The sequence below is a fragment of the Natator depressus genome, chromosome 3 (genome assembly GCF_965152275.1).
Source record: "Natator depressus isolate rNatDep1 chromosome 3, rNatDep2.hap1, whole genome shotgun sequence".
Taxonomy (NCBI): domain Eukaryota; kingdom Metazoa; phylum Chordata; order Testudines; family Cheloniidae; genus Natator; species Natator depressus.
This window is the reverse complement of record NC_134236.1, coordinates 78,470,798-78,484,224: the sequence shown is the minus strand read 5'-3', so window position 1 is coordinate 78,484,224 and position 13,427 is coordinate 78,470,798. Positions and strand designations below refer to the sequence as shown.

At 39.9% G+C, this 13,427-nt stretch overlaps 1 protein-coding gene across 3 annotated transcripts in view; it reads right to left on the bottom strand.

The window, feature by feature from the left end:
* Nucleotides 1-13,427, bottom strand: part of GRIK2 (glutamate ionotropic receptor kainate type subunit 2) — a 594,466-nt gene that overhangs the window by 118,596 nt on the left and 462,443 nt on the right. For all 3 annotated transcript variants that reach the window (XM_074948159.1, XM_074948161.1, XM_074948160.1), the window contains exon 14: nucleotides 11,348-11,565. In XM_074948159.1, the coding sequence (XP_074804260.1) occupies nucleotides 11,348-11,565 (218 nt within the window). The remainder of the gene's footprint in view (nucleotides 1-11,347; nucleotides 11,566-13,427) is intronic.

Sequence of the window (13,427 nt, the reverse complement as noted above, 5' to 3'; positions counted from 1 at the left end):
TCTTAATGTTTAGAGATGCCTTGTGTGATGCAGCTGCACATGCAATTTCCATTACGTCAAAGCGTCTCTTATAATTTCATAGCAACACAAGTTTTCTGACTAAAATACTGGACATGAGTTTTTGCATCTATAATAAACTAAGTTTAGTGCCTCTAGCTATCAAGGAACACAAGCTGCTTGAGAACAGCTAGATATTACCATAAAATAAATTAACAAACAAAATTGTTGCTTCCCTACAGCCCAGAGAAAAGCTTCAGCAGTTCAACTGTGGAGGTTTCGGGGGGAATAACTCTCCGGGCAGAGTTAGTTAAAAGTCCATGTACAACAGGAACTAGTCTTGGAGCTTCTTTGCCAGATAAGGCAGAGAGAGAGAGAGAGAGAGCTATATGACCATCCCATCAAATCATTGGAAACGTTTGATGCTATTCTCCTCTCACAAAAAGTTCCTTCAGGGATGAGGCTGTCTCTCTGTGTCAGAAAATGTGCACAGATTACACAGGACAAGAGGCTTCTTTCAGTCATTTCATACTGATATTTCTCAAAGCTTTGGAAGATTCTCTTTAAGGAAGGAACGTAAATGTCTCCTACACCTAAAAAAGAGAAACTCTCTACTTTATCAGAGACGATTGGTTAGACATCAAAACCATAATTCTAATGTCAAATCCTCAAAGGGTCTGCAGCTGTATTTTCTATGTTTTATAGACCCTGAAGGGTCAGGCAAGTTCAGTCCTCGAATGATTGAATGAATTAATCAAATGCAAGCATTTCAAGATGGTTGCATTGAGGTCGTATATCACAGTAGTTGATCAAGGGGATTACTTCGCATTTATTGATTTGCATGATGCATATTCCCATATCAGAAAGCCAACATCACTTACACTAATATGTGCTGCACAAAATCTTTCACTCTCCCCATGACCACAAAAAGTTACAACCTTAAGAAAACAACAACAAAATTTACTTAATACCTGCTCTGAACTGGTTGACAATGATATTTGGGAAATCACCTCCAAAAAAAAAAAAATCAAGGCAAATCAATACCCAGTAGCTGCTAGCAAGTATAAAAGAAATCACTAAATTCCTTGCTGAATTTCATCACTTAGGTGCTATAATGTTTGACTCCCTGCTCGGGAAAGAATAGAAAAAGGACCATGTGTATTTGTACAAAAGCAAAAGAAAAAAAACTTGCACCTGTTTGGTCTGATATCCTCGTACAGATAAATATCTGAGTATGGCTTCATGCATGTGTTCAGATGATAGGACTCAGGACAAAATTTTCTCAAATATCAGGAATCAGTATGGTCCAAGTTAAGCACCAAAAATACAGCAAAATACTATTTGAATTAATGGATAAATACTGAAATCTGATAAAAAGGCTATCCATGTCAGAGCCAGCTTGTGTGATTATCACCATAAATGAATCTTCAAAAGGATAGGTAACATATCTCGACAAGCATTCTGTTCAGACCAATGAGTAAAAGAAGAGGGAAATGTACCAGTGTTACAGGATTCAAGATGGTGAGCAGAGCAATTCTGGCACTGAAAACATTTCTTACACACAAAGCAATGCTAATGCAGTTGGACAACACCTCAGCAGTATCATATATAAACTGACAAGGCAGAACCAGAAGTTCATCCCTGCTAATGAATAGAGGCTCTCAGGTGGCTTCAATGGGCAGGATCTGACTCTGAGGGCTGCTCATACAGCAGGATCACACCATGCAGCAGACTGGTTGAGCCAAGAAACAGTTCATTCTGGAGTACGGTTCCTGAGTCAGAGCCAGACTGAGACACAGATCAAATTTGCAATCTTTGGGTTGGTTACCCAGAGACTGATCTCTTTGCTTTGAAAAAACAATGCAAAACTCAGTGTTTTATCCCCCATTTTGAGAGCAGGTCACGTTCCCAGTACATACATTCCCAATTTCCCAAATAACCCCTCAACTTCGAAAGTGCCCATTACACAATTACACCTATTACGTCTGTTCCTTTTTGGAGTTAAAACATTCTCTGTGGTTCTAGTCCTATTCCCTTTCTTCCCTCACTCATTGTTGGAGGACAGAGAGTAAGGGGGAAAAGCTGAAAAGGAAAGAAGAATGGGGACAGTGTGGACAATATTCTTGCCCTCTTCCCCAGTGGTTAAAGAGCACCAGAACACTTCCAAAGAGAGAAAAGGTGTTTGGGGAGGTCTCAGATTAAATGTACAGAATTAATGTTGCATGGCAATTGGGAGGTTAAGCTGAGTGAGGACATGGTGATGAGTAAACTCTCTTGCTCATAGGTTCTTATCAGAACGTACAGTCAAGTTTTCCTTTTACAAGTGGCCCAACTAGCAAACCTTGAGGAAACATTGCAGGTGAGAGGGATGGAGGGGGGTAACAGAATGGCACTAAGACCTATCGGGTAACACAAAAGTCTACACTAGAAAACTATCCCATCCTTGGAGACCAGTTTGCACTGCAGAAGTATCAGCAATTACAGCACGATTCAACTCCCCACCTTCCACTTCCCAAACATATACACAGTGTCCAGGCACTTGTACCCACTTCCTTAATACAATCTACTGACAGGTGTGTTCTGTGCCAGTTTACAGGAGCAGGTAAAGATTAAACTGTAGCTGACTCAAACCAGAGTTTAACAAAGCTCCTACTTTGCTTCTTCTCAGGAGCATCTATACCTACATCTTCCCCTCAACAAGACAGAAGGGTTTTTTTCTTACCTTTCCAAGATCTGCCAACAGCTGTCATGAGCTCATGAGTATCACATTATGATTGCACTTCCTTCGTGAGCTAGCTAGCAAAGAAACAACATCTAGGGCAAGGACTTTTGACTACAAGATCCAGAGAAAAGCTGATTGTCACCTTGTTTAGCCCTAATTTGTCATCAGTCTTTCTCTGGAGATATCACAATTTGATTTGTTAGTCTCTGCACTTCCAGGTCTATCTAATGATAGTCAGCAACTTAAATGATGGATGACATACTTTGGGTTTGGGTTTTTTTTTTAGCTTTTGTATGCAACAATTAAAGTAAATTAAAACAGATGGTTACAGTCAGGTCATGTTGTTTTATGGTGTCCCATAACCTTAGGAAGACCACCATCACCCAGGGTATGTTACACCACAAATGAAGGTGTGAGGACAGCATGGGTAGGCATACTACGATGACTGATGTGTGTGTGTTGCCTTCCTCCTTATTCCTTCCTGCTCCCTGTTCCTGGTTGCTGCTCTCAGGACACAAGTGTTCCCGTTCCTGTTTCTTTGTGTGTGTGTTCATAGCACTGGGTGTGTGCAGTCACTCAGGGGCTGCTGCTGAAAATACCTGCTATTTGGATTGCTGTTTTGTTCAAACTGCTGCTGACATAACTGGTTCGTGGTTAATACGTGTTTCAATTGACCACCTAATTGCATGTCTTGCCTCAATTTCCTTGTGTTTTGGGATTGCGGCTCTGGGATGCATCAGTGTGTAATGCACACCCATACTATCGTTAATGTAGCTGGTACAGGTAACTGTGGAAAACGAGGAAATAGTAGTGAGGATGTGGTAGAATGGGCTAGCCACCCCAGTACAAGCCCATGAGACTCTGAATATGTACTGTACCCAGGTCCTCTGTACTGTACTGTACCAAGGTCCCTGCTACCATGTCTACCTGCTGAAATTTGTGGTGCAGATGTTTCCTTATAGACACTCTAGAATAATGTACTTGGAGAATGAGTCCCTATTAGTATGAAAAGAAAGTTTGGAAATTGACACTAATATCTAAGAATTGCTATTTTCATTCTATGCTGATTACAATTCTACTGTTCTTTGATGGTGGGAGACATCCATACTATTAGTCAGGTTAGACTTTGGACTAGTCTGTTTTGCTAAAATCAGAGTTCTCTGTGGAGATCGACCTATAATTCCTTCCCCCATGAACATTTCAGGATAGGGAGGAAACAGATGGTACCTAAGCTGTGAAAATATTGATTCAGATGAACCCAATACAGAGGAGATTTTTCCAAATGTCAACCTTTTATTTGTTTTGGGTTCCTCCCCACCACATCCTCTTAAAAATAGCTAGTAGTGAATCTCTTCAACTGTTTATGTGATAAGTATTTTCTTTATTATTGTAATTATTGTGAGTGATTAATCCTGTCTCTGCTGGAAAGCGATGTGTATTTCATGGAGATCACATTTAAATACATTACTGCTATGTATAATATCAGGTTAAGTGTTGTATTTGGAGACAGGACATTTGATCCATTAGCCAATGAGAGTCCAATTAGCACCCACTGTACCTGTGAATGGTGTATGTATAAATGTCATTGTCCTTCTCTTTATTCTCCGCCAGCATGGAAGAACTGGCATTGTGTGATCTATTGATTTTATTCCATGGTAATAATATCCTCAATCTGGGGTTGGGTTTTTTTTTGTTTTTTTTTTTAAATGAGCAGGACTGCAAGAAATAATAATTCTTTGAATCTGGAACTGTAGCCACAGCTTCATACATTGGGCCTACAAGCAAGCTGTCAGAGGAGTAGCAGATTGCAGTGAGTCTTCAGGATCAGGCATGCATCACTGCACTGGCATGGCTTTTGGGGGATGTTATGGAATCAGTTGTTGCCAGAACTCTGCTCTACAGAAATCCCTGCAGATCTTAATAGTGCATTAAGATGAGAATTATTTTGATTCTAGAACAGAGGCAATTTCTCAGAGTTGAGCAGCTTTGCCTAGAGGCATTTCCCCTGCTCCATGCTGGTATAGACACCACATGAAAAGACAGGAACAGAATTTAGACTGGCCCATATACAGACTACAACAGCCACATACTGTTATTAAAAAGAATTAGTAAACAGACAACAATGTTAGGGAAGTCTGTTGGAGGCAAAGTAGGGAAATTCTCTTTCTTGCTGTTTGGAAGGAATGTGCAAAGATCAAAGTCCAAAGATCAAATTGAAAAAAAATATGTAAAATGTTTGTTGTTTTTAAAATAGCTGAGACTGAACTTTTATATAAATTGTTGATTGCCTTATTTGGGCTTCCAGTTAAAGGATAACAGTTAAATGTTAAATAAATTTTGCACCTGCTAATTGCATCACAGTATGAAATGTCAGCTAAATGGGAATGAAAAATTGCTCCCAAATCACAAAAACAATTTAAATAAAGATGGAAAAAGTGGCTCAGGAGAATCAAACTATATGAAAATCTGAACAGGCATGGATAAATCCTCCCTAACTAATGCATGTTTCCTCATTATTATAAACCAACTATCTGTAAAGCCAAGGAAAACAATAATTGTTTGTGTTGGTATGAGAGTGTACAGCTAATAATAGAGTGTGCACTTAAAGTACATTCCACTTTTAGAGCTCTTACCAGTAGAGATGGTAGGAAAATAATATTTTCCCCATGGAAAATTTCAGCTTTTTGGCAAAATATTTCTACTGACAATTGAAATATTTTTTTCGAAGTGGTGCTGTGGTGTCTCATGGGAATTGTAGTTCAGATGCCTTGCATTGCCACCCTTCTGTATTGGTCAGGCTCTCTGGCCAGACCACATTTCCCATGATGCATCACAATCAGGGCTGCTATGAAGCACCTTAACAAGATGACACCAAATGGTGCATTATCGAAGATGTCCAACCCACAGAGACTTGGAGCCTCAGGCACCTAAACGACAATTTCTAAGAGGCACTACAGCACCAGTTTAAATTGAAATGTTTTGATTTTCAGCTCAAAAGCATTGGGGTTTTAGTATTTCATTGACCTGTCAAAACTTTACATGGAAAGCAGACATTTTTTGTGAAAAATTTCATTTAGTCAAAAATCCGATTTTCTGACAAAAATCAGTTTTGATGGAAAATTTTTGACCAGCACTACTTACCAGTTCCATTGATATTCCCTATACAGATAAAAGGGAATGCTGCCAGAACGGCTATGCTCTCCAGAGCTAGGAAGAGATTTTTTAAGTGTGCCCACTGTACAAAGTGGAAATTAAGAACAGGAAAAGGTAGTTTGAGTATCATGAAAATTTCTCAACCATTAAATATTTTATACCAGGGCTAGCCTTCCAATGGAAAAGGAGGAAGCCACATTAGGCAGAGATGGCATGATAAACAAACAAAGGGGAGAAAATATTCCTTAAAGAACAATTGCACACTATCAGGTGAGAATGACCAGATAACCAAAAGCTCTTTTCCACTTCTCAGTTATATCAAACAATATTGAAATTATTCAATAAAAGGAGAACAGTGTTTGGAAAAACCCACTGAACCATTCAGGCACCAATATTGATTACATACATGTGTCACTCATCTGGAATGACTTTTACACACTTGCCCCTTCTGTCACTCTCTCAAATCATGCCAACTGAAATGTCACTCTAAGCCAGGCTGCAGGCAACAAGCAAGATTTTTCCTTTAGCTTCTTTTTCTGGCCTTCTGAGCAGCCAAAGCTTCCCCTCCCTCCTGCTTTTCACTGCTCCTTTGGTCCCTCTGTAACTGTGAGTGCAGCCCAGTCCAGGAGGAATTAGAAAGAAGGAGGTAACCAGAACTCCTGATCTCTGGTCCTGAGCAGCAGCACATTCCACCCCCAAGAAGCAACCATGAGGGAGGGATATAGAACAAAAAGGATTAAGAAGAAATTCAGGGAGATAAATGAGTTAAGAGGGGAAGTGAGGAGGGGAGAGTGGATCATTATGGAAAGAGGGTTGTTTAATTTCAGTGTAGATTTCCGGGTTCGGGCTGGAGCCCAGGTTCTAGGACCCCACGAGCCTGAGTCAGCTGGCACAGGCCAGCCATGGATGTCTAATTGCAGTGTAGACATGCCCTCTGCAGAGGCAAATTGGAGAAGGATGATCTTCTAGCTAATGCACAGAACTGGAAGTCAGGACTCGGGTTCATTCCCAGTCTGCCACTAATTTGCTGTGTGATCTTGTACAAGACATGTAATCATTCAGTGTCTCAGTTTCCCTCTCAGTAAAATTGGACTATCTCATAGATCTACCTCCTAAAGAGCTGAAAATTCTAAAATTCCTGGGATGGAAGTACTGGCATTAACTTATTACAGTTAGATAGAGGAAGACAGACTGAATAAAAAACCTCTTGTTTCTTGTTATTTGTATTGCAGCAGAGCCTGAAAGTGCTGAACCGACGGGTCCCATTGTGCTAGGAGCTGTACAAACAGAGCAAGAGAAAGTCTCTGCCTTTAACAATTTATAGTCTACAAGACAGGAAATGTGGGCACACAGATGTGAAATCACTTGCCCAAAGTCACAGAGAAACCCAGTGGCAGAGCCAGGAACAGAATCTAGGTCTCCTGAGTCTGTCTAGTACCCCTCATCCATTATGGTTAACTATGCTGCACAATTACATGCTCTCTCTCTCACATACACACACACACAAGCTCTGTGAATGTTTACCCTAGTTGGTGGATTTCTGAAGAATTTTGGCTTTCATTATTTTTTTTTTTAAATCCAACATTATGGATGCAAAAAGAAATCTCCCACCTGTGGACCACATGCAAACTGATGTGCTCTGGTGTTTTCTTTACTGAGTCTGATGACAGAGTTATGCCAAGCAGCAGCATAGTGAAATTAATACAACTTGGGTCAGTTTCACAGCTGTTTCTCAGAAACCACAGGTAGCAATGAAACTATAAAGTGTAGATATACACTGCACATAAAGGATCATATCATTTTCAGGCTCCTACTGCTTGGGAAACGTCTGAGCACCAACAGAGTTAATCACTGGCATTATTCATGGAGAAGAAAATCTAAAAAGCAAAGGCTGGGAGAGCAGCAATAGTGGAGACTCACCAAACTAGCAGCAGTTAGAAGACTTTGGAGATAAAATGTCTTAGCCTCCTCAGAGCAGCAAAGTGGCTCCAAGTGAGGGAAGACACAGAAAATTCCTTCTTCCTTTCCAGATGCTTGAGGGAGACATACCTTCAGCTTTATCAGATAACTACGAGACAAAGGATAATACGGAGGGCCTATACAGGCTCTGAGGACATCATGCTGATATAAATCCTAGCACCCTTCCTCTTCACATGAGCATGTTCCCTTGGGCTTAGTTGGTGAAATCTACCCATCCCAACACCCTCATCTTTTGTATCTTCTCTCTAGTAAGTTTAAATCCTCCAACCAATGTGTGTGTGTGTAGTCCTGGTTTAGGCTCTTCTAGACATAATGTTATTCTACGTTAGCTCCCCAAAAATTGGCTGGGTTCCAAAGATATTAAAAGGAAGATTTCCGTGAGCTTTTATATCAATAATTTATGCTGAAATTACTGTCAATCTCAGGGCTGCTACTGTGCCTCACTGTGATTGGAGCTAATAGCTATTACCGGGATTTCATAGTTTCATTTAACATTAAGAAACCATCTGGAACTTTTATTTCATGCTAACACATAATGCCACAGTTGTGCTCAATATAGTCAGCAGCTTTATCTTGCTATAATGAGAGAGAAACACACATGCGCTGAATCAAATTATACCTTCAGTCATATTTGTGCATTTCTGCTGAAACCATATTTTCATAGAATTTAATGTCAAATCTAGTGTGACCTCCTGCATAACACAGGCCAAAGATCCTCACATAGTCATCTCTGCATCAAACCCATAGCTTGTTTCACCTATATCTTATCTTTTCAAAATATATTCAGTCTTGACTTAAAGTTGAAAGGGGAAGAGAATCCATCACACCTTGAGGTTAGTAAGCCCTGGTACAAATTAAGCACCACTTTAGATACAATGTTGTAAATCCACATTGACTCCAATAAATGTATTTACACCAGTGTAATTGAGAGCAGAATTTTACCCTAAATTTAACAACTGAGTCCTGTGCTCTGACCTCACTTTCCTTGTTCATCCTTGCTGAAGTGGTAGAATTCAATAACAATGTACTAGAAGCACTACAGAATTGTGTTTTCTGATGCTATGTTTCTGTTGTGTGCAGTCAAGTCTAGTACATTTCAAACTTTTATATGCCACTGAAGGGAAAACATTTCCATGCAAGAGATGCAGTCATTGCTCTGCTGACTGTAAATGTTCTTCTGTTCTTGGAGGCAACATAGAGGCAGAAACAAGGAAATAAAGGAAGGAATGTGAGAATGATCAGAAACAAAACAGGATACATATTCAAACAGACGAACAACACACAGACGCACAAGAGAAGATGAGAAAGGTAAGTGTGAATAGAACGGGAAACAATAAGATCAATATATATGTGGGAGAAAATATGCAGAGAAGAGACAGGAGGAGACAGAAAAAACAAGAAGAAGGAGAAATAGCGTCTGGAGAAGAAAGGAAAGGGTCATGTAGAAATTTTTTAAATAAAGAAAAAAGTTAAGGACAGACAGAGAAAAACAATGCTGGCAACTGGAGTCAAAGACACTGCTAAGTAAAAACTGTCTTCTAATATTTTAGAGTCCAGCCTTCCGATCTGAAGGAGTATAAGATCAAAGTTTTCTACCAGACTAAAAAGACATTGAAGTCTGGTAGTGTTTTCTGGTAATGCAATAAATACCTTGTGTCATCTCTTTATGTCCTGGGACTTTAATCATTTTGGTATTTTAAAAATCTCAGTTTTTAAACTTTTTCTGAATGTTGTTTTATTGGATTGCTACACATATTTCCTGTCATAAAAGCAGCTCTAATGGATTAGTTACTTCCATCAATTTCCTCAGCTCCTTTTGAAAACAAATATTCTGTGGAAGCTATTCTGAACCTTCCGAACACATCCTCTGAGGCAACAGGCTTACAAAGTCCTCAGTCACTGAAATTTAATCAATTCTTATTTTCCAGGTGAAAGTTGAAAGTGAGAATACAGAATGTATGTACAGTAAAAGCTTTTTTATCTGGCATGCGTGCTTCCTCTGCCTGCAGGCGCCATCCCCGCAGCTCCCATTGGCCATGGTTCCCGGCCAATGGGAGCTGCAGAGCCAGGACTTGGGATGGGGCTCTGGCAGCATGCAGAGCCACCTCGCCATGCCTCCACCTAGGAGCAGCAGGGACAGTTCACCGCTTGCGGGGAGACACCCAAGGTGCTGGATTCGGCACCTGAAACCCCTCCTGAACCCCAACCCACTGCCCTAAGCCCCCTCCTGGACTCAAACTCCCTCCCAGAGCCTGCGCCCCACACTCCCTCGTGTGCCCCAACCCCCAGCCCCGCACACACACACACACACACACCCCCAAACCCCCTACATCTTAGTTAATGGGAATTTTTCACTTACCAGCACCCCCCGTTTCCCCAACATGCCAGATCCAAAAGCTTTTACTGTACTTACTTATATATGTATCACTACCATAAGATTAGATAATGATTTCTGAGCTCTTTCAGCTGAATAAATGGTGAAACTTTTACTCTATGCAGCTGAGGAAAGGGATGTAAAAGTGCCTTTAACTCACCCTTGGCACTGCCCAGATCTCTGGCCACTCTGTCAGTCCCAGTGTAACACAAAAGCCTCAGGGCTTTTCTATGTTATAGTGGCATGTAATGGCTCTTAAGTGATAATTATGCTCACTAAGGAACTCCAGAGCATAATGCATTTGCCAGGCCTGGAGTATGCCCCTGCACTGGAGAGCCATAGGAACCTCTTGCGCTGTCAAATCTGAAGGGCCAATCTGATCTGGCCCAGGATATGTACTTAATGCTAATTTGTGCCAACCTAGATAACTGACGGAGCTGGGGAAGTGGCATTTCCTCTATCTCTAATCAGGCTTCAATTTAGCTAAAAATTAGCACTTTATATTGTCTGTTGAATCACCCTAGTCACAGGACAGAGGGCAGGGAGACGTTATATGAATCTGAGCTAGTCAAGATTCAGTTTGAAAGGTTCTTAGAAATGCAGTGTCCATAAGATTTGCCCAGCCCAGCTGTGATATTGATGACTGCAGTGTCAGCATCTAGATATCTGAAGATAGATAGATATGTAATTAACTACGATAAAATTATTGACCTGATCCTGCAATCCCTATTCAAGCAAAACTCACACTCAGATCTAGCAACGGGAGATTCACCTGAGCGATTCGCCTCACCTCACCATTCTTGACTTACTCCATTAGAGTACACTCAGCATGCTGAGGAAAAATCATCAGAAAGATCTAAGCAGCAGACCCAAAGCCCTGCTTTTTTTTATTTTCAGGAGAAAATTTCAAGAAAAGGAAACTGCCTTTTTTACTTTCATGAGAAATTTTATGTATGAACAAGATGTTTCTTTTGCTCTCTTGCAAACCCACAAAAATGGGTTTGATTGCAGTGGGAATCATCTCACATGCCATATCTCTACTCAGCAGGCTTAAGTGAAGGTTTTTTTACTTGCAGAATGATGTTTCAGCATTTTTTCCAATCAGAACATAAAGGGCCTACCTTGAAGAAAGTCATGGTTGCTCCATCTTCAACTGCACCATACTCTATCTTTGTCTGCTTGGCTAAATCATCAGCTGAATCAATGGGAGATTCCATGCGCTCCACTGTCAGAAAGGCGGCTAGGTTAGCAGTGTACGAGGAAATGATGATAAGTGTGAAAAACCACCAAATGCCTCCCACTATCCTGGTGGAGAGGGCTTTGGGCATAAGCTCAGAACCTAATGGAAATCAGGGGAGAAAGGTGAAACCAATGCACAGAAAACAATCTGCAAGCATTCGGCACTTTTTTGTCACAGTGTTGAGAACAGAATCACTGCACAAAAAATCTTTAAGCTACAGGCTTACATATTGCTTGTACAAACAAACACAACTGAAATGGAAAATTGGGACTGATTACACTTACAAGACAGATTTGGGGACTGTGGGAAACAAAGTATAGTAATGGGAGACTCAAAGTACAGTTTTGGTCTGAGATAATGTGTAACCCTATTTTTAATTTTTTGTTTTGGTTTCATGACAATGGAAAACAAAAAAGCAAAAGCAGTAATTGGAACTGGATTGTCAAAAGAAGCTTTATACTAAAAAAACCTCGCAGCAGGCTTGAGCCTCTAAATTAATAATAATACTTACTGTAGCCCATCTACTGTGCTTATTCTTCAAAGTACTTAAAGATTAATTAAGCAGTTCATAAAAAACTTTTTTGATAAAAGAAAAATATGTTGTTGCTGAAAAAAGCAGATACAAATCCGAGAATTTCAACTCCCCAAACCCATAAGAATCTTGACTTCTGCCACTTCTGTTGTAATAAAGTCTCGTTTAGCAATTTCTCAGATAAAAGAAAACATCTCCCATCTCTATAATTAGCCCACAATTTCAGATAAACATGGGTGGCTGTGCCACACATTTAACTTGATAGAGCAGCAATGACAATATTAGACTGTTATGCATAAAGTAGATAAAGATAGATTATAATGCAATGCTGGAGTTGCCTGCTCATGGCACTAAAGAATGGACAGGGTGCCACACATTGTATGGTAATTTGCATAATTATTAATGCCAATTTAGAGCCTAATGAGACAATTTGTAGCACATGAACTCCTCTTGTGCTTAATTATTATGAACAGGGAAAAATGGAATTCAGTTTACTTAATTTGCATCCGAAATATATTTGTAAACTGGCATGTATGGATTTTTTCCCATTAAATTATAGCTAATAATCATAAGGTAAACAATTTCAAGTTTTGCCATAAACAAAACATATAAAAAAACTTGGAGAAGTATATATGCATTTTTTAAAGAAATAGTTTAGCAATATTGATATGTCATTGAAATAAAGTATTAGGGTTTTTTTAGTGAATTAACAGATTTTTATTACTACTTGGATAAAATGGAATGAAGGCAAGATGGACTATTTTATTCCTGATAAATTATGTTGTTTATATTAGATTAATTAAAGAACTGGTCCAGCAAGGTAACACATCTTCAGATAAATGTAGGTTGTGCCAAACTTTCAATGTCAATTCAACAAAAAAGAAAAAGAAAAAAAGTGGTATCATGACTGGACTATTTGATCCAAAACAGTCCATCTTACCCTGCAGTTCATCTTACCCTTGCTGTTTCAAACAAAAAAAGGTAACAGACTTGGGCATGATAGCCAACTCCAGTGCCAGACTCTGCCTACAACTCTGCAAGGAAAAAAGTAGAAAAGTACCTTTCTGATGTAGTCGCTCCTAGGCCCTGTCAGTCAGACACTTAAGACTCCATAACACTACAATATTTCCTAATAAGCCCACCATCTTCAACGTATTTATTTTTTTAATTAAAAATCAACACTAGTAGAGTCAAACAAGACTGGGAAGAAAAGAACAGTGGAAACTTTTGCCACAGTTGCCCCAATTACCACAAGTTCATATCTTACCAAAGGACTTAAACAGAACGCCACCTAGGCCTGTGAAACAGAGCCTGGTTAGGTGCTGACTGTCATGTACCCAAGGTAACGTCATGTCCAGCACTATATCCCACAGTTTCCTGGGGGCTAGGGGTGTCAGCAAAAAAATGTATGAGTTTCCTCTATCATGTA